General features: G+C 41.2%; 1 protein-coding gene across 2 annotated transcripts; it reads right to left on the minus strand.

Moving 5' to 3' along the window:
- Window positions 1–342: 342 nt before the first annotated feature.
- On the minus strand, window positions 343–17,170 carry LOC118429515. Of its 2 annotated transcripts, none has more exons than XM_035840013.1 (3): window positions 16,966–17,170; window positions 2,169–2,221; window positions 343–1,750 (listed from the first exon to the last, which is right to left on the minus strand). In XM_035840013.1, the coding sequence occupies exons 2-3, from the start codon at window positions 2,191–2,193 to the stop codon at window positions 1,320–1,322; spliced, it is 456 nt and encodes a 151-aa protein (XP_035695906.1). In that variant the 5' UTR covers window positions 2,194–2,221; window positions 16,966–17,170; the 3' UTR covers window positions 343–1,319. The 2 variants fall into 2 exon arrangements, with proteins under 2 accessions (XP_035695906.1, XP_035695905.1); XM_035840012.1 differs by lacking the exon at window positions 16,966–17,170 and adding an exon at window positions 8,270–8,446.
- Between the last annotated feature and the right edge of the window lie 1,563 nt (window positions 17,171–18,733).

The raw sequence follows: 18,733 nt of genomic DNA on the forward strand, positions 1-18,733 counted from the left end.
GAGTAGCGGTCCTTGCCGGTGTCCTTGCCGGATCAAACTATTCTGGCTAAATTTAGTATGGGGCAGTGAGTGCAATTCAGTGCCTAGAAGTTGCCTTGCACTGAGTAAACTCGTTATTTAAAAAAGGGTAGGTTCTATTCATATTGCCACGTCATTATTACTTTGATATTTAGTTTCTCATATGCGGCCATGCTGTTTCGACTATGTCCGTCTGTATTCAGGACAACGCATTTATTATGTTGAAGTAAAACCTTGTGGAAACATAAGAAAAATGGGTGAAAAATAGTCTTTGAACTGCTTTTGGAGATTGGAAGAACAATACAACCATTTAAGTTGTACGAACGTCGTAGCAACATAAGCATTTTTGGAGATCTAGAGCAAGATAACAAGGCTTCAGACTTACAAGAAGGTGAAAATGATAATTGTAGATATCAGAATTGAACTTAAACCTGTAAAAAAATAGTCACAAATCCTTATTATAGTATGAGCATGTCGGCAATATCACCAGATTGCTTCTGCAAATCATAAATTATGCACTGCAGTAGAGAGTACAGCCAACGGCGTGCAGCGTTACATGTCACCGCGTGCCCACTTCTGTGTGATGTCTTCCATTAACTCAAACAATCTCGTTTCTATCTTGGCTCCGAGATAGTTTCTATCTGTCCTGGACCAACCGAAAACTCATTTTACCGCCCGTCGAATGTCTGGCTTCTGCGAACATCACCAAGGCAGCTGATGCGTGTTCAATGGTGTCTTTGAAATATCAGTTTACCCGATAAACAAATTTTATGATCTTGGACGAGAGAAGATCCTTGAACTTTCAAATCTCCAAGCAGATCTTACGGTAGCATACGATAGTGTCAAAAGCTGTCATAGGAGTGAAGCCGGCCTAGGAGTGTGTTTGGCCAGCTATACTCCTTAGCCAGCTTTGATACTATATTATGCCACTGGTAAATCTGCCCGGAGATTAGAACTTTCATCTATGTAGAGTTGAGTCAAGAAACCTGTTCTTTTTTGTACAAATGTCCCGCCGGATATCTAAGATGAATCACTAACGACGGTGCTGTAATGCTTGGTTATTGTATCCCGAATACCACACCGGTACAGCTCGATTGATGCAGATACCCGTTGTTCTTATCGCTGCCAGGTCGTATATCATACCCAGTTTGCTGTCCCTGTAGTACAAAGCCCGGGTAACACATAGCCGAAACATGGCCATGGTTAGGAGTGATTCGAGAGCTAGGTCGGCTGTAGTCGGCTAGTGTCCGCGAGAGCCAAGTTGGGCTGTGTAACCGGGGCTTATCAAAGTCTGTTTCAATCTAAACAATGGGGTTCCCTCCGTGTAGCCGCTCGGTCTCTGCCAGCTCCTTCTGCCGCGCGGCCTCCAGCCGTACCCGCTCCGCCTGCGCCTCGTAAAAGTCCGTACCCTGTCGCCGGGCCTCCTTCCGCCTCAAGATGGGGATCCAGACGATGCCGAGGAGACAGAACATGAAGCCGAGACAGAGCAGCACGGGCCCCACCGTGCCGGTATCGTCCCCTTGCAGCTGTCCCGAGTAGTGCAGCGCGGTGATGACGATGCCGGCGATGAGGAGCAGGCCGCCCAGGATGAGAGTCACGATGGCGCGGCACAGCGGGATCTCGGCGCACGGGTCTCGGCACCCCGTCTGCTGGTTGGGAGGAGGCCGGTTAGCCAGCTTGGCGAAGCCGCGCAGACCGCTGGCACCGCCACCGCCGCCGCCTCCGCCGTTACCTGAATGAATGAATGAATGAACGAACGGTTTTTATTGACATGGACCTTTTGGTGCTGAATTACATTTTTCAAACTCACTCACACTCACTCACAAACTCACCATAACAGTGCTACTAATTTGCGAAAACGTCACATATTTAAAGTACTCGTATTAAATTGAACATCAGGGTGACAGTACAGTCAAACCTGTCTATAGCGGCCACTCAAGGGACCGGACAAATTTGGCCACTATAGACAGGTGGCCTCTGTATAGAGATTGCAACTTGTAGATAAAATACCCAAGGGACCGACAAAAAGTGGCCACTATGGACAGGTGGCCCCTCTGTAGAGGTGGCCCCTAATACAGGTTTGACTGTATAGTATAAAAATTACAATAATAACATTATAACATTTACTACATGTCATTTAACATTCTTACCTGTTCCGGCCCAGGTGCCGTGCATGTCGCCTTCTCCTGAAGCCAGGGTTCACCTGCACAAACGCAATAAAAAAACACAGGAAATGAAACAAAATTGGCCTCTGCAGTTGTTAAAAAGCCGCTAGAGGGCTCAAACCTAAGACACTCAAGAGATCAAAATCACGACCAAAATCACAGCTCCACTGTCAACATACATACACGTACACGCACACACAAACACGCGCACGTGAGACTGCACGCATAGGCACACACACGCCGGACACACTCGCACACACACGCATACACGCATGCACGTACGCGCGCGCGCGCACACACACACACACACATACATACATACACACACACACACACACACAGACGACTTTTTTCTTATACTAAGTCAGCCACAAACAAAGATTACATTATACGGTGATAAAGTTACAGTGAAAGCTCGCAGTTATCGTCATAAGTGATCCTCATTACAGCATCTCGTACTAAATCAAGCGTCATTTTTTGCCCCCCCCCCCCCCATATCAATGCTAACATCCTTCAATTCAATTTAGTTGTCTTTCATTTACGTCGATCAAGGTTAGAGATCCAGGTAATAGAATATGCCAAATAGCGGTTCTGGTACAAATGGATATGATTTGATTTTGGAAAAAAAAAATCATTTCCATTTGTTGATCACACGAATTACTCTTTTTGGGCATAGTTTCCACTTTCTTCTTCTGAATTAGAAAAAAACCCGTACCGGTGCCAAGCTTAATCGTCCCATTTAATCTTCTGCAGCCGAGTTATGTCGTTGGCTAGGAGATGAGAGGCCATGGCCATGTCCCTACATACCCTGGAGAAATCTCCTATAAACGCAATCTTCGAGGCATTAAAGATACTGTACCGTACAGCATAAACCGATATCAATATTGACGTCTTGTCTACTATCCAGTCTTTATTTCTTTAAGCCTTGGCTTTGTAGAAACTTCCTGTCAGGAAGAATACCTTACAACGATAAATCAGGCCACTCTCTTCCACTAATCATGAAATATGGAGGATAGACCCAGTTGGAAGATACTGTCTCCATATAACTATATATATTTGCACATTTCACAGCTGTATTGTACGATTTACAATATGAGGGAAAGCTTTTTATCTATTTTTTTGGATAATTGATAAAATTGTTGCGCGCTCGGATGTCATCCATATAATCAAACCAACATGGCCTAATCACGAAGTACGGGGGATGGACCCAGTTGGAAGACACTCTGTCTCAATAAACCAATGACGTCCGATTCTTCACGGCAGCGCCGCACCGGGACACGTACCGGGTACTGGTTATGGATCACTGTCTCCGTGCTCAGTACGCGCGGCATGTGGTATTGCATAAGCTGGTAGGTATAGCATAAGCTGGTAGGGATCTGTTCTTAGAGGCCATTCACACCTCTGCGTATATTCAAGTTCGTAGCAGTATTGGGAATATTAGATTGGGTTCACACGTGCGTATATATGCAAGTCCGTATGAGATCCGAATGGAATATCCTGTTCTCCTCTTCGCAAGCTCCGAAGAGAACTCCACTTCCTGCAGTCTATGTACACAACAACACGGGAATGGTAGTTGCCACCGTCAGCACACGGCTGGCAATTATTGCCCGCGACACTGTCCTCGGTGCACGCGGTATGTGGCAGAGCATAAGTTGGTAGGGAACTGTGCAAAGCGCGTTCTTAGAGGCCATTCACACCTCTGCGTATATTCATGTCTCTAGCAGTATGAAATTCTGTAAGCAGCCGTACGGACGTCGCACGTACTTGAAAACACACGCACGTGTGAACCCCACCTAGTTACTAGTAATACTTGATTATACGTCACGCGCATTTGGCGTATGAATTACGACTTTCGCATATCCATTCAATATGAGGTGCGTATGCAGTACGCAAATCTACTTTTCGTAATGTGAATAGGCGAATGTATGTATGTATGTATGCATGACGCTCGTTGTCGCTTGATGGAAAGGGGACCTCGCGAATGGAACTTTACGGAATTCGGAAAAGACACTTTCTTAAAAATGTATCCGTGTTGCCCCACTTGTCTGTATGAATTATGTATGTAGCGGAGCACCGTGGATGGATGGGCTGACCCCCGCCGGAGGTAGGGCAGCTCCCCAGCGGCACAGGTCAGCAGTAAACCCGCCCTAGGCAATCAGACCGTCCGATGAAAAATGACACCCCCGGCCCGTTCCAACAGGTTCGCTTTGAAACGGGCAGTGGTCGTGTATGTAGTCTGTCATAGCCCCGGGAACAATGGTCTACCTGCAGGGACGTTTGAGTCAGCTGTTACTTTTGACAGGTTGAAGGACTGAGCTGCACGTTACAGATGGACGTAGGCTGAGAAATTGCATCGTTACCGGCTTGAGGTAGCGTAATGGCACAGATTACAATTATGGTGATGCTTTGTGTCCGGCCTTCCGTGCTTTTATAGATTATAATATATAGAAGGATTTCAATTGCTTTAATACGCACTTGGGGTTCTCAATGTTACAGTTTTGAGTTAGAATGTCTTTAGTGTCGTATTTCAGCTTGTGAAAATTGCAACCATGGCAAAATTTGGTCATCATTGAAGAAAGTCATGTTCAGTACAATGAGATGAAATCTCTTCGAGAAGAAACGCGTCACCAGTAAGAAAAAAGGCCCAGGGAGAGTGGATAAGCAAAAATTATTTTTTTTAGGCCAGCGCTCTAAAAGTACAATATAATACATTTACCTAAATCTACATTAACAATCGACACAGATATACGACTTTCTGAATCAAATTAGATCCTTTTGGAGCTACCAACACAGATGATACAACTTTGTTGAGAAATCTCTTGACTTCATTAAGGTAGTATCTCACTGCACTTGGGGCACCAGTGAGGCACTGCGGGGTTCAAAAGATTACTCAACGAATCTCAGAGCTAGAGATAAAGAACAAATTTGCTTACGTTTTGTGTATTTTGTTGTCTTCTAAGTCATACTTTTACGTATCACGCAATATCTTAATTATAAAAAAAAGACAAAAATAACACAACAGTGCCGCTGTGCAGTGAGATTCCACCTTCATAACGTGTTAAGCATCGGGGGTTCCAAGAGATTTCCTTTCCACATGGACTCCAGCTCTTACAAAATACTCTACTTTGCGAATCATTTTCTAAAGGTCGTCAACTTTTAAGATTTCCTCAGGAGCTCATGCAAGAGATTATGTGCCTACGCGCTCAAGCTTACTCAAGACGAGCTGGCTGCACTTAAGGTCTTAGACAATAAGCTAGTGTCGATTCATGCTTTAGATTAAACCTTCCAAGCCTGTCATACGAAAGTAGGCTTACCTTGACACTGTTGCCGAGTCTTATGCATTGCATATTACCTTGCCTTATATGTAGAATGGATAAAAATGTAAACTACAGAATATGCATCCTACAGGACACGAAAATACTATTAGTGCAGTACGTTTTATATCGAACGTCTAGAAGACCCATTGACCATGACCTCTCGCTGGGAATACCGTTATATATATTTACATAACTGTCGTGCAATATTCTTAATGCACTTAGAATATCGTAATCAATTGCTATCCCGTCCATGTCTAAACCTCAATTTCATTTTTATTGTCTGTATCTCTACCGATAAGCAAAGAGATCAAGATATATCAATACGTTTTTATTACAAACAATTACACTAAATCCTAGATACAGTGATGTCCCTATGGTAAGGTCATAGAAAATCTGAATGGAGTTTAACGGTTTATGTAAAGCAGAATTGTATAGTCACGAAATATTTTTTACTGCCTTCATGACAATATTCCATCAAGTATATATGGAAAACCCAAAAGCAAACGTCCCCCATGTTATTATTGATCATCTAGCTGTTGTTTATTTATGCTTGCATTAAGTTATTTAAATGCTGTAAAAACAGGTGATATTTTTTTTTTCCTATATGAGTTTGCTGGTATAATTTCGACTTTTCTTCCATTTGTTAATTGTGTTGTACTTCCGCTTTGGATCCATGGTATATGTGTACGTTACCTTATTGCATTATTATTGTGCATTTTCCTATTTGTAAAATGAACAAAAAGAAATAAAAGAAATTTAAAAAGAAATCTCCCTCCCACCACGTTCCGTTACGCCACAGTCAATGCTAACGGCACTGGGCTACCATAAATCCGTGCAGCGTTCAACGGTCTTACTGACACGCTCCATTAACATCATCGGGTATTACCGTGATTTGCCGCGACACCTCGCTGGGAGGGTTGGAAGGCTCAACAGCGCGAGTTTTAGACGCCTTGTGTGGTAAAGGCTTCGGATAGTTGTGCTGCAGTAAACCGTACGTGGGCACGAGATAATGTCAGCCAGTCTCGACAGATAAGAATCCAAGACGTGTAGCAAGATAGAGTAATGCAATGTTAAACAAAGAATATACAGCTTCGTGTCTGTAAAATGCTCAACAGGCTAAAAGCACTCCACTCTCTTCTGTGGACATAGAGATAGCGACGTTACACATATTAAGTGCCATACATTTTGAATGAAGTACATACAATGAGAGACACAGCTTCCATAAAAGGACTTGAGAAAGAGCTTTCTGATAAGCTTAAGCGGTCAATGTTTTGAAGTACCTTCGAATGCAAATGAATGTATGGAATGAAAAAAAAAACTGCTACAGTTTTAGTGATATCAATAGTGCTCCGTGCCCGGAGGTTAATTGCAGGTACATGGTGAAAACATATGAGATATAACAGTGATAAACATTACTGTAAAAGGAGGCTACTCGAATACTATTGACTTGTTGACTGTTGAACAAAAAATGTCAAGACGGACTTGAATATATGCACATGTGTGAACGGGCTCTTAATAACAAAGATATCGTTATCTGGACCCGCCTATCCAATGAAGTGCCTGACTAGCGCTGTTGTTATCGATCGTGTGTGTAATAGCATCTCAATGAGCGAAGCCGGATCTACGGTGGAGCATGTGAGAGCTGTCAGATCGTATCTGGCTCCATCGTTCTCTCTCTAGATAATACTATTCGAACCTGGCTCCATCGTTCTCTCTCTCGATAATAAAATTCGAACCAGTCTCCGTCGTTCTTTCTCTCGATAAGAACATTCGAACCAGTTTCCAACGTTCTCTTTCTCGATAAGAACAGTCAAATCTGGCTCCATCTTTCTCTCTCACTAGATAAGAACATTCAAATCAGGCTCTGGACATCGTTCTCTCTCTCCCTCGATAAGAACATTCGCACTTGATGAGGCAATATTTCTGAATTCTTTGGCTAAGTCAACAAATAGACGTGTCTCACTTCACTGACAGTCCGATCTTTTCAGCCTATTGATCAGGTCTTTATAACATCTATACTTGATGTCCTAATCACCTTATTACTGGTTGGTATTGGTTCCCGTGACACAATCGGTAACGCAATACCGCTAGTTGCCTGGCCATCTGGATCAGATTCCGTGGATCCGAGGGCCGGAGTTCGATTCCAGCAATGTTTAGGGTCAACCGCAGCTCGGACATACTGTAAGATCTTTTAACGAATTGTAGTCGTAATTTCGGATTTGGCGTAAAGCCGCCCACCCCGTGTATTATGACGAGGAGGAAGCGTCAAGCACAGGCTTACTTTACACAAAATGGACTGTCAAATGACACTATGAGAATTTAGATAACTTACCACTTCATGTGATAGCATTTACTACATAGAAGCTTTGTTTTATTTTCAAGACAGTACCAATATGTAAGTCATAAATCGGTTCTATGTACTATTATTCAAACTTGCTGTAAGCCTTAAGGTCCCAGATAATCCCAGATTGGTGTCGACAGGTCACGGATTATTTGCGGCCCACGGGTTTAAGAGGGACATCAGATGGTATTACGGAGAGGGGTCATGGAAAGTGGAATGGGTCATTGAAGGAATCTGCTTTGTATGCGTCTCATGGTGGAATAAAAGCTTTGTAAGGAGCATCAGTAGCAGAAAATATTAACGTTATGGTGATACAACGTTAAGAACATTCAATTTGGTAGCAGAAAAATATGGATTTGTCAACGTTATGGCGATACAGCGTTGCCTAATGTCCGTCAGTGCGTCGATTGCTTCAAGCCAACTCTTACCTCTCACAGGTCGATAACGTGGCCTGGAGTTTCCTCATCAACCGTATCGATCCCTACCATTCGAGGTGAAATACCATTCCTCCTGTTTCCATACTTGAACATTAGCTGATAAAGATTTTTGCCGCGACCTTCGTCCAAAAACGAATGCATAAATACTTCATCTGCGTGAAAATCGATACATGTAATGGCGACGGGATTCTGCAGATCAACCAGCTTTAACCAGTTACTACCAGTCATATCCGCTTTGAACGAATATAACGACCAACTACCAGCCAAAGCTGACGTCGATATTGACCGGGGGAGGAAGAGCATCGTTACTTTGCTGTGTCTGTATATAAATTTTATTGCCTGTACAATCTCCCGGGTACTATTCTTCTTACTTAAATCATGACTACAAATCTATCAGGTCATAACCATAGCACACACGTCCGTTACAAATTGATAAAGGTGCCAATATTTCGTAATCTACCTCTCGACTTTTATCATTCATTGTCTCCCTATTGAAATGGATATAACGAGTAGCAAGTATCGCGCCTAAGTAGGCCAAACTATAATCATGATACATGTGTGGTTGTGCACTAGTATTCAGATGCACGGGTGCGTGTCATTGCATTTTAATTATTCAAAGAGTTATTATTAATGTAGCCGCGACTTGGGTATGATCTACCCTTGTCGTGAGTGTGAAAACGTTTGGGGACTTAGGTAGGAAGTGTTCTTCGAATACTAAAATCTTCATCTCAATCTTTGAAAATCCTTGAAGAAATGATTATTACAAATCGCATTTCATTTCCACTGGACTGACCTCAAAGAAACTCTACGGGTAGCTGATGACATAGATAAAATCCTTTTCAATACTACCTGTAGACTATCTTGGCTTCTGCCCAATCAAATTGCACTGTCATTTCACTAGGACAGTAACCTCGCCCTGATTGCGTTGCGGCCTAGAATTTGAAGAAAGTTTATAGATAAAAACCAATTATTTTGTGTATTTTGTTGCTTTTTCTGATTTTGCACGATATGCAATCAAGGCTAACAAATTTCCAGCGCGATTGCCGTCTAGTGCAATAAGGGCCTCGCTAAAGATAGATGACAACCCAGACATTTGAAATGATTATGATAATAATATCCAATACCTAATGTTATCTATCTTCTGACAGATGCCCATTTAATCAACCATTAGAGACTTAATACCAAAGCACTGTTGTTATTACATCTGACTGGTAATGGCGTATGATAGATTACTTCATGTGGCTAAACTGGCGACTTCTTTGTGTAAGAATAACACTGTAATTCAATCCATGATTCTGAGGTGAGCGAATAATATTTTCCTCGCCTAAAAGGCCAAATTCATTGAGTTAAAGAAAACACTCGTATGAAAGGGACCCATTAAATCCACGGATGTTATGCATCATGATACGGTTACTATGAAAACGTTGGCTTGTCACAATACACGAGAATCTTTCCATCATTTTTCACTGTTAGCGTTGTTGGTTTTAGGTTAATTCGGCATCGTGCTAACAGAAGCACCAGGTGGTGCAGTTTGTTCTAGTATTTAGACGGGCCATTTATCGACCTGGAAAATGGTGTAACTTGGCACTAATGTCCTTCTTTATGCAGCATGCCTCCCCTGCTGAGAAATACATACACACCAGATCCTAGGCTATAACGCCACGATGTTATGTATTTTCTATCCTACGCCTTAAGTATTGATACCGGATATGCATGTGGAAGACTATACCAACGCGTATATCAACCTGTAAATGGTATATTTTGCACTAATGGCCTTCACTACGCACTTCTCGTGCTAAGATAAAGGATGGCAGACCAAGATTTTATTAACGAGTTTGCTCCATGCAAGGCCATTGGCCACTTCTAGACACTGAACTACGCTCACTGTTGATATTCTAACGATCTTATATGTATTTTACTCCTATTTCATCGTAAAATTATACCAACTATAGAATACTGTACATACACTTTTCACTTGAAATTATGCGTAATGATACATAGTACGCTTTTATTGACACGTAAATTACATGATTAGCACTAGAAGTTTTCACTTTGTACGCCCCCTTTCAGGATATGCATACCTTCTTCCTGTCGAGCTGTATTCCGTTACCACCAAGACACTTACGTGTTTTTCGTATCCTGTACATAAGAGTGCACCTGTTGTAGAAGAATATATCAACGGTTATCGCCTGTATTGTATATCTTATTTATCACCCTATCATTCAAGTGCATAACAACAATGGAAGACCACACAAACGCTTTTAAACCTGTAAATTATTCAATTCGCACTTCGCACTGATATAATGTCCATTACTACATAGTATACCTTACCCTTCCTGTTAAGACATACACTCTTTCTCCGTGCGAAGCTATCACATTTCATGTGCTTTTCGTCCTAAGACTGTATCAGTGTTTACTTACGATACCATAATTTGTACTAATGGCTTCAATCTATATACCCCTCTTTCTAAGACATGTAATGCAGACGCTCTTAGTACTTAACTGTATAATGTTACCAACACGATGGCTTAATGTATGTATCGTCAATATTCAAAGTTAAAAGTCGTCGCATCTTTTCTGAGACGAAAAATGTTCTTCGTACTTAGCTGTATGATGTTACCAACACGCTACCTTTATGTATGCATTACCCACATTTAAACTTTATCCATTCCATTACTAGTAGTCGTCGCGGTCTTTCTTGAGACAACAAAAATATTCTTCGTACTTAGCTGTATGATGTTACCAACACGATGTCTAAAGATGCACTCTCACTGCACTTGCGTCAAGTTTGCGTCACTGCGAGGTTTGAAAGACATTCAACGAATTTCAGAGGTAAAGAAATTTCTTACTTTTTGTGTATTTTGTCATCTTCTAAGTCATACATTTATGTATTGCGCAATATCTAAATTATATGAAATCGGAGAAAATAACAAAACAGTGACGTAGCGAACGAACCCCGCAGTGACGCAAGATTGACACAAGTGCGATGAAAGTGCACCTTTAAAGTAGGCATCATCCATATTTAAAGTCTGTCCATTCCAACATTAGTAGTCGCCGCGGTCTTTCCTGAGACAAAGAAAATGTTTTTCGTTCACTCTCACTGCACTTATCTTTCGAACCCCGCAGTGACGCAAGCTTGACGCAAGTGCAGTGAGAGTGCACCTTTAGCTGCATGCTGTTACCAACACGGTGCCTTTATGTATGCATCATCGACGTTTAAAGTTTATCATTTCCAACATTAGTAGTCGTCGCGGTCTTTCTTGAGACAACAAAAATATTCTTCGTACTTAGCTGTATGATGTTACCAACACGATGTCTAAAGATGCACTCTCACTGCACTTGCGTCAAGTTTGCGTCACTGCGAGGTTTGAAAGACATTCAACGAATTTCAGAGGTAAAGAAGTTTCTTACTTTTTGTGTATTTTGTCATCTTCAAGTCATTTACGTATTGCGCAATATCTAAATTATATAAAATCGGAGAAAATAACAAAACAGTGACGTAGTGAACGAACCCCGCAGTGACGCAAGATTGACACAAGTGCAGTGAGAGTACACCTTAAATGTATGTATCATCCACGTTTAAAGTTTATACATTCCAACATTAGTAGTCACCGCGGTTTTTCCTGAGACAACAAAAATGTTCTTCGTACTTAAGGTGAACCTTGAGTTGTATGATGTTACTAACACGCTTTAAGTATGCATCATCCACATTTAAAGTTTATCCTTTCCAACATTAGAAGTGACCGCAGTCTATCCTGAATCGAAAGTGTTCTTCGTACTTAGCTGTATGATGCTACCAACACGACGGCTGGCTTAATATATGCATCATTCACGTTTAAAGTTTATACATTCCAACATTAGTAGTCGCCGCGGTCTTTCCTGAGACAACAAAAATGTTCTTCGTACTTAAGGTGCACCCTCACTGAACTTATCTGTCTAACCCCGCAGTGACGCAAGCTTGACGCAAGTGCAGTGAGAGTGCACCTTTAGCTGCATGCTGTTACCAACACGGTGCCTTTATGTATGCATCATCGACGTTTAAAGTCTGTCCATTCCAACATTAGTAGTCACCGCGGCCTTTCCTGAGACATGCGAACCCAATCAGCCCGACGATTCTCCCTGATACACCGCCGACCGCCGGACGCCAGCTTTTAATTCTGTTCCGGGCTACTGATTCTGAGAGCCTCATTCATCAGACGAAATCAAGCGATCATTCGCTCCTCAATCACTTCTAATTAATAGGGGCTGTCCGAACCGTTTGTCACGGCAGTCTGTGGAAGAATGCCATCCAGAAGCTTTGGCCAAAAATCCTGCCAAACACCGGCACGCTTGTGGAATACGAAATTAGACCGTACGAACAGTTTTATTTATAGGTCATTATTATAATGTTATTGGCTATTGCGATGCACACAATGTTCTGAATATGATTTTAGATATTGGGAAAACATAATCATGAATTAAATGTATGCATGCAATTGCTTGAAAACCAAATTGTTTTAGTTTTATGTCATTTATTGTTATTCTAGTTTTGTTATTTTAATGCATACTATTACGATTCATATAATGGTCTGAATCCGATTTTAGTTATTGAGAATATATAATCATGACTGTAAGATGGATTAAATGTATGTCTAATAGGTAAAACCGTACAACTAACTATGCGAGAATTGTTTTTGTAACTATGTAATTATGTGAACACCAAATTGCTTTCAAGGTATTGTTTTTTAATGCATACAGCGGTTTGGGAATGTATAGATGAATGAAATGTTACTCGACATTTCCAAATATTTTAGGTAGATTATAAACTACATGAAAGGTAATTCTACCGGAAATTCTATTATGGTCCAATCCTGTTTATATCAGCAAATCACCGGCAAAACAGGTCAGACGTCTGTTTGTAACATAAGTTGTGTTTGGTCTCTAGAAATCAAAGTTTGAATTCATCGATGGCTTTATGAAAGGCTATTCTTGATGATATTACTGACGATATAGAAACAAACATTACAGAAGGAAGCCCCTTCAGGAATTGAATAGCGCAACAGTTTAAGGTATCTGTTTCAATTGACGTCAGAGTCAGTTCTTTTGTGTTTCAAAGATAGAATCGAAGTCCTAATGGCCTTCGGCACAAAAAGACCGCAACCTTTAGAACTCTTCCCCAATCAGTGGGCTTCGTGACTTAGTCTTAGGGGGATACAGATTCATCGATCTGTTGTTTTTTCCGCAGTATTTTCGTCTGTTGATCAGTCGAACGTGAACGTATTCACGACGCAGATAAACTCACGGAATGGGTAATGACTGCAATGATGATAACGTAGTGATGATGATGATAATAAGGTAGTCCTACTTCATGTAACGTTAATAGTGCCACGTATGCCACGTAAACGTACCATAGGTGGCATACGTGGCACAGTTCAAAATTGTCTAAAACCAGAGTCGGCACACACGTGTAGTGTAATTAGTTATTGATTATTATTGATTAATGTATTTGAAACAAAGCTAGATATGGCGGTTTCTGTCCGGAATCGATTTGCCGGCATCTTTTTTATTTCCAGGCCAAAATGTATAACGTTTAAGCTTGTATCATCTGGTATTTAAACCAAATTATTGAAATATAGCCGTTCCTTGTTTCTAGATCAGATATACACCGCATAATTGAAGTATGATAAAAGGTAGTTTTACTCAGATGAAACCATCACTCTTTTTAGAAAAAATCTTATTTTAAGTCAGAGTGATACATGTTAGTATTGTAACGTATCGTACCTTTAGGTCCAATTCAAAAATATGTTTCTCACAACCATCAAAATTTGCTAACAGGAGGAATAACACGATTGGGTCATTGACCGATTCACAGAACTCGGATTTACTGACCCTTCAACTAAGAGGTCAGAACGATACAGAAAGTTGTTTATTCACATTCATCTCTCGTTCCAGACCAAACCAAATCCATCACCCTCCTCCTGTTGCCCTCCAGACATTTGGAATAGAATTTTGACCGAAAGTAATCAGACTAACGCGAGGTTGTGATGGCTTATGTGACCTGTGTACGCGACTTTACATCAAGTTCAACCGCCACGGTGAGCAAGGGCAACGGTGCACGTCATACGAATAGTTCAAGGCAGTTTGGACTTATCCCCAAGCAGAGGTAAGGAGGATCAGACTCAGGGGCAGTGTTTCAAGCATGATTTTGCAGTTATCATGGAAGCTCATCCGTGTTGGTAGTAATCAGAGTAAAAATTGCTTCAAATACAAATGTTTACACGGACCACATTTCCAACGACCACTGTAACCTTCTTCAGTATTGGTCCTGAAGAAGGCAACAATGGTCGTTGAAAATTTGATCTGTGTATACCTTTGTGTTGGAAGAAAGTTTAGCATTGTGCCATGTGTTTCAATATTAAGTCCGTATTTTTATCATATCATCTTGGCTTGGTTTCGCAGGAGATGACAAAGAGTTCGAAAGGTGCAATAGATCTACCAGGAAGATGCACTACAATGTTGCAAGGGCAGAAACACTGAGACTAAGAATCCTCTTTACCTCTGCTTGGAGATTTATCCAAACTGATGAGATTCTGTAGCATCGTTACGTCTACGTCGAGATTAATATTGACAAGGTGAACTGAATCTGAGGACACATCGATGAAGGTTGGCTCATCCAGGTAATAAGATACGCCAAGAAGCAGTTACTCAAGCAATTGGATATGATTTTGGAAACGGTCAGACGTTTCAGACAACCATTTTGTGTCTTTCGCCAAGGAAACTAAGGACAACTTGACATATGTATTGATCCATTATTGACATCAAAACAAAGTGTGCCATAATCAGTATGATAATTGTAAAAGAGGCCACCTTTGAGATTTTAGTTTCCAGCAATCGCAGTTCTCTGATTAACTGTCGTGACATTGAATTTTCAGGACCAACAGATTCTAGTGTAAACCGTGTGACCTGCAATAACCTCTGAAAATCCGCAAATAATTGAGTCAGGATAGTGGCATGAATTAAACATAGTTACGCATACGTGTATCCGGACATGTAACATTTCCCCGACTTCAGGTATGCTAATCCCCGTACCCGTACAAATCGATGGGAGAACTTTTGGGGGCAATTTGCACGGGTCGCTGCACCGTGGGGGTCAGAGGGCGAAATCCAGCTCGGGAGAAAATAAAATCAATACAAAGAATCCCCAGTAAAACAAAACCCTTTGTAATGTGGAGGTCAACTGAACGTAGGATGATGGTTCCCAGCGACTTTGCTGTGTTTACTTGCAAACTATACCTTAGACTACATATATCCTGGGGCAATATGGTCCACAGTAAATTGGGACAATATAATGGAATACAGAATTGGCTCCACTTTTGTGTTTTATCAACAATACAATGCACTTAGGTACACAGAAACACCCCGAACTGCCATTTATCGTTATCACTAACTTCTTCTGAAGTTGGCAATTTTATCAAAATTCTATTAGAATGAATATATTGATACCGATTAATTGTTTTTGGTTCCATGTGTAATAAGACAATAAATACATTATGTTGTCTCTTGCTCTAGACTAATCCCAAAGTTGTGTGCAAAAGGGTTAGTAGGTCAATCAATCCTGGGGTTCAGACGATAAATAATTCCCAAGCGACATTCATATTTGTCTTTATCTGCTCTTGATGGTGTTTTGAATACGGCCTAGTTCGGATGGCCTTTTTGTGCTTCGATTGCCACCAGTAACGGATCTACTTGACTACTATGTTATCATGCACGAATACCTTGTTGCCAGTAAGAACATCTTCCAGTCTTTGATCAGATGTAAAATCGTTACGTCAGTCTCCGATTGCCTCGGGGGAGACTAAAACGCAATAAACACCAGATTCCCATAGCCTTTCTTGGAGATGGTAAGGAAGACGTGCAAAAACCCTCCTTCGGGTGACATGTGGTAATCGTGTCATCTAAGATGATGAAAGGATACATCTTATCGATTCAAGGATCAAAGCTGAGATCTAAAGACTTAATCTTTTCCCCTGAGCTATAGATGTACAGCCGAGATTCCTACGTTCTTGATTAAGTCGAGGTTAGCATGACTATCTTAATGCACACAACATGGCTTGCTAGGACACACAGAAGCTGAACAGGAATTGGTCTACCCGGTCCACTGCACCCGGCCGGACCGTAACCACAGAAATTATCGATCGAGTCCCTGCTCAAAAACTGACATTTTTATCAGGAGATATCCTCGCAACAACATGTGGTACAAACTGGACTGGAGCGGATATTGCTTTGCCAACGAGTGCGTATTGCCAGCATTGACGCTCTGGCATTTTTTCCTCTAGTCTATGTACATATCCTATCCAATTCTCGACGCTTTTTATTACGGTGTAAACAACAATTAAGGTTGGAAATGGTTTCCGTGGTCAGTATCAATAAACACTTATTACCAAACGCCACATGTTAACCCATGGTCAACAAAACCAACAAAATATAGGAGACGCCTTACCGATGCAGTCGTGAATTTAGACGTTAACATATGGACAGATGCGCACTTTTATATCACAGTACTGCTTGCAAATACATGCAATCCTGATATAGTCCTCACGAATTACATACAACAATTGCGGAAAGGTGATAATGCGTTTCATTCAGCGGATTTCCTATATCAGTTCACCAGAGGGCACATGTAGATACATACGTTAAGACATGCTTACCAGCTCAAGAAATGTAGAAATCGTTTCCTGCCGGTCTTGTAGAAATCCGAAAGCTTGACGGCTTGTTGTGAGAAACCAGGGACGTTACCACCATATTTTTGAACAGACGCATGTAAGTCCTGCGTGCAGTGGTCAGACCCCGTGAGGCGTGGTGTGAAGAATCTGGTGGGAGGTTTTACCGAGAAAAAGGTGTCCCCAAAACTCGTTTCAGGCCGTACCTGTGGTGCTCACGCGCTGGTACACCTGCGTACCTAGCGCCTTGTGTGCCGCTCACTCACTCACTAGGGCGTCACGTGATCAGGGACTCAATATTCATGCAAATCCGCGTTTCTTATCTAACGACCTAGGTTGGCGTGCAGGTTTGGATCATATTACATCGCTTTTCATGTAGAATTTACAACACCAACAACAGAGTCATAAAATGTCTGCTAAAGTCATAATGGCATTACAGATATACGCTCTAAATAATGTATATGACCTCTTATTCGTTTAGTGCAGTTTTGTTTGTGCATTCTATTGGTGGCGTTATGGGTCGCTCTACCTGGAGTAAGCAAATAATAATGATATTGTAAGTGGTGGAAAAGATACCACCCAACAATAGCAAAGATTTTGTCCTATCAGAAAACGTACATGAAATATTTATAAGTTTTTTGTCCTGTGTTAACATATCGCAACAAAATATATATACAATGTTTTATTCAGCTCGACCCGAAAAACGAAATACGATTGAGAAAAAAATCAATGTATTTGGTGCGGCACTCTTACCGGACGGTAAGCTGTGACCTGGTTTGGAAATGCAGCCAGAATGGCTGAGGTACTCATTAACTAGACTGTATTATATCCACCAATTAACGGACTAAAGGCTATGAAAATTCATAGGAATATTAGTCATTGGAGGCACGGAGTAAAATTTCTCATGCATAGGTGGTAACGCTGAGCTTCTCTTGTCTACATTATCGTTAGTTCACCTTTATTCGAGGGGTAACCTATATCCGTTGTTTTTAAAAACCGGGTATTTGGGGATGTTAATTCGATGGGTGGTGCGTTCAAACTGCAATATTTTGAAAATGTCCGGTCCAATGAAATATTTTGAAATATTTCTATTTGAAACCATGCTTTTTAAAGATATGATTTTGATATCATATTCATGCATTCTTATTCTGCAATTGCTGGATGGTTTCATACTTTTGTTGGAAAAAAAAAGAAAACAACGGATATAGGTTACCCCGCGGATAAAGGTGAACTAGCGGTACATGTTAGTTTATTGTCTTGTGAAAACAACGTTAACACGCAGAGGTACCAAACAGTCATCGACACCATATCAAGCCAAAGAGTTGAATGTTGACAGAGTTTTGGCCAGTGCTGTTTGCACTCAAATGCATTTCAAGGATGGTTTTGCATAGGGCTCAGACAATTATCTATCTTGTATTAGGTATATCCACCAATTAACGGACCATAGGCTATGAAAATTCATAGGAATATTAGTAATTGCAGGCACGGAGTAAAATTTCTCGTGCATGCATAGGCGGTAACTCTGAGCTTCTCTTGTCTGCATTCCATGTTAGTTTATTTTCTTGTGAAACCAATGTCAGCACGCAAACGTGCCCAAACGCCATCAACATCATGCTAGTAATGCTTCGAAGAGTTGAATGTTGACAGAGTTTTGGCCAGCACTGTTTGCGCTGAAATACATTTAAAATATGGTTTTGCATAGAGCTGAGACAGATAACCTTGGGAGGACCATTAACAGCACATCATTGCCTGCATT

Source organism: Branchiostoma floridae, chromosome 13, assembly GCF_000003815.2.
Source record: "Branchiostoma floridae strain S238N-H82 chromosome 13, Bfl_VNyyK, whole genome shotgun sequence".
Classification (NCBI taxonomy): Eukaryota; Metazoa; Chordata; class Leptocardii; order Amphioxiformes; family Branchiostomatidae; genus Branchiostoma; species Branchiostoma floridae.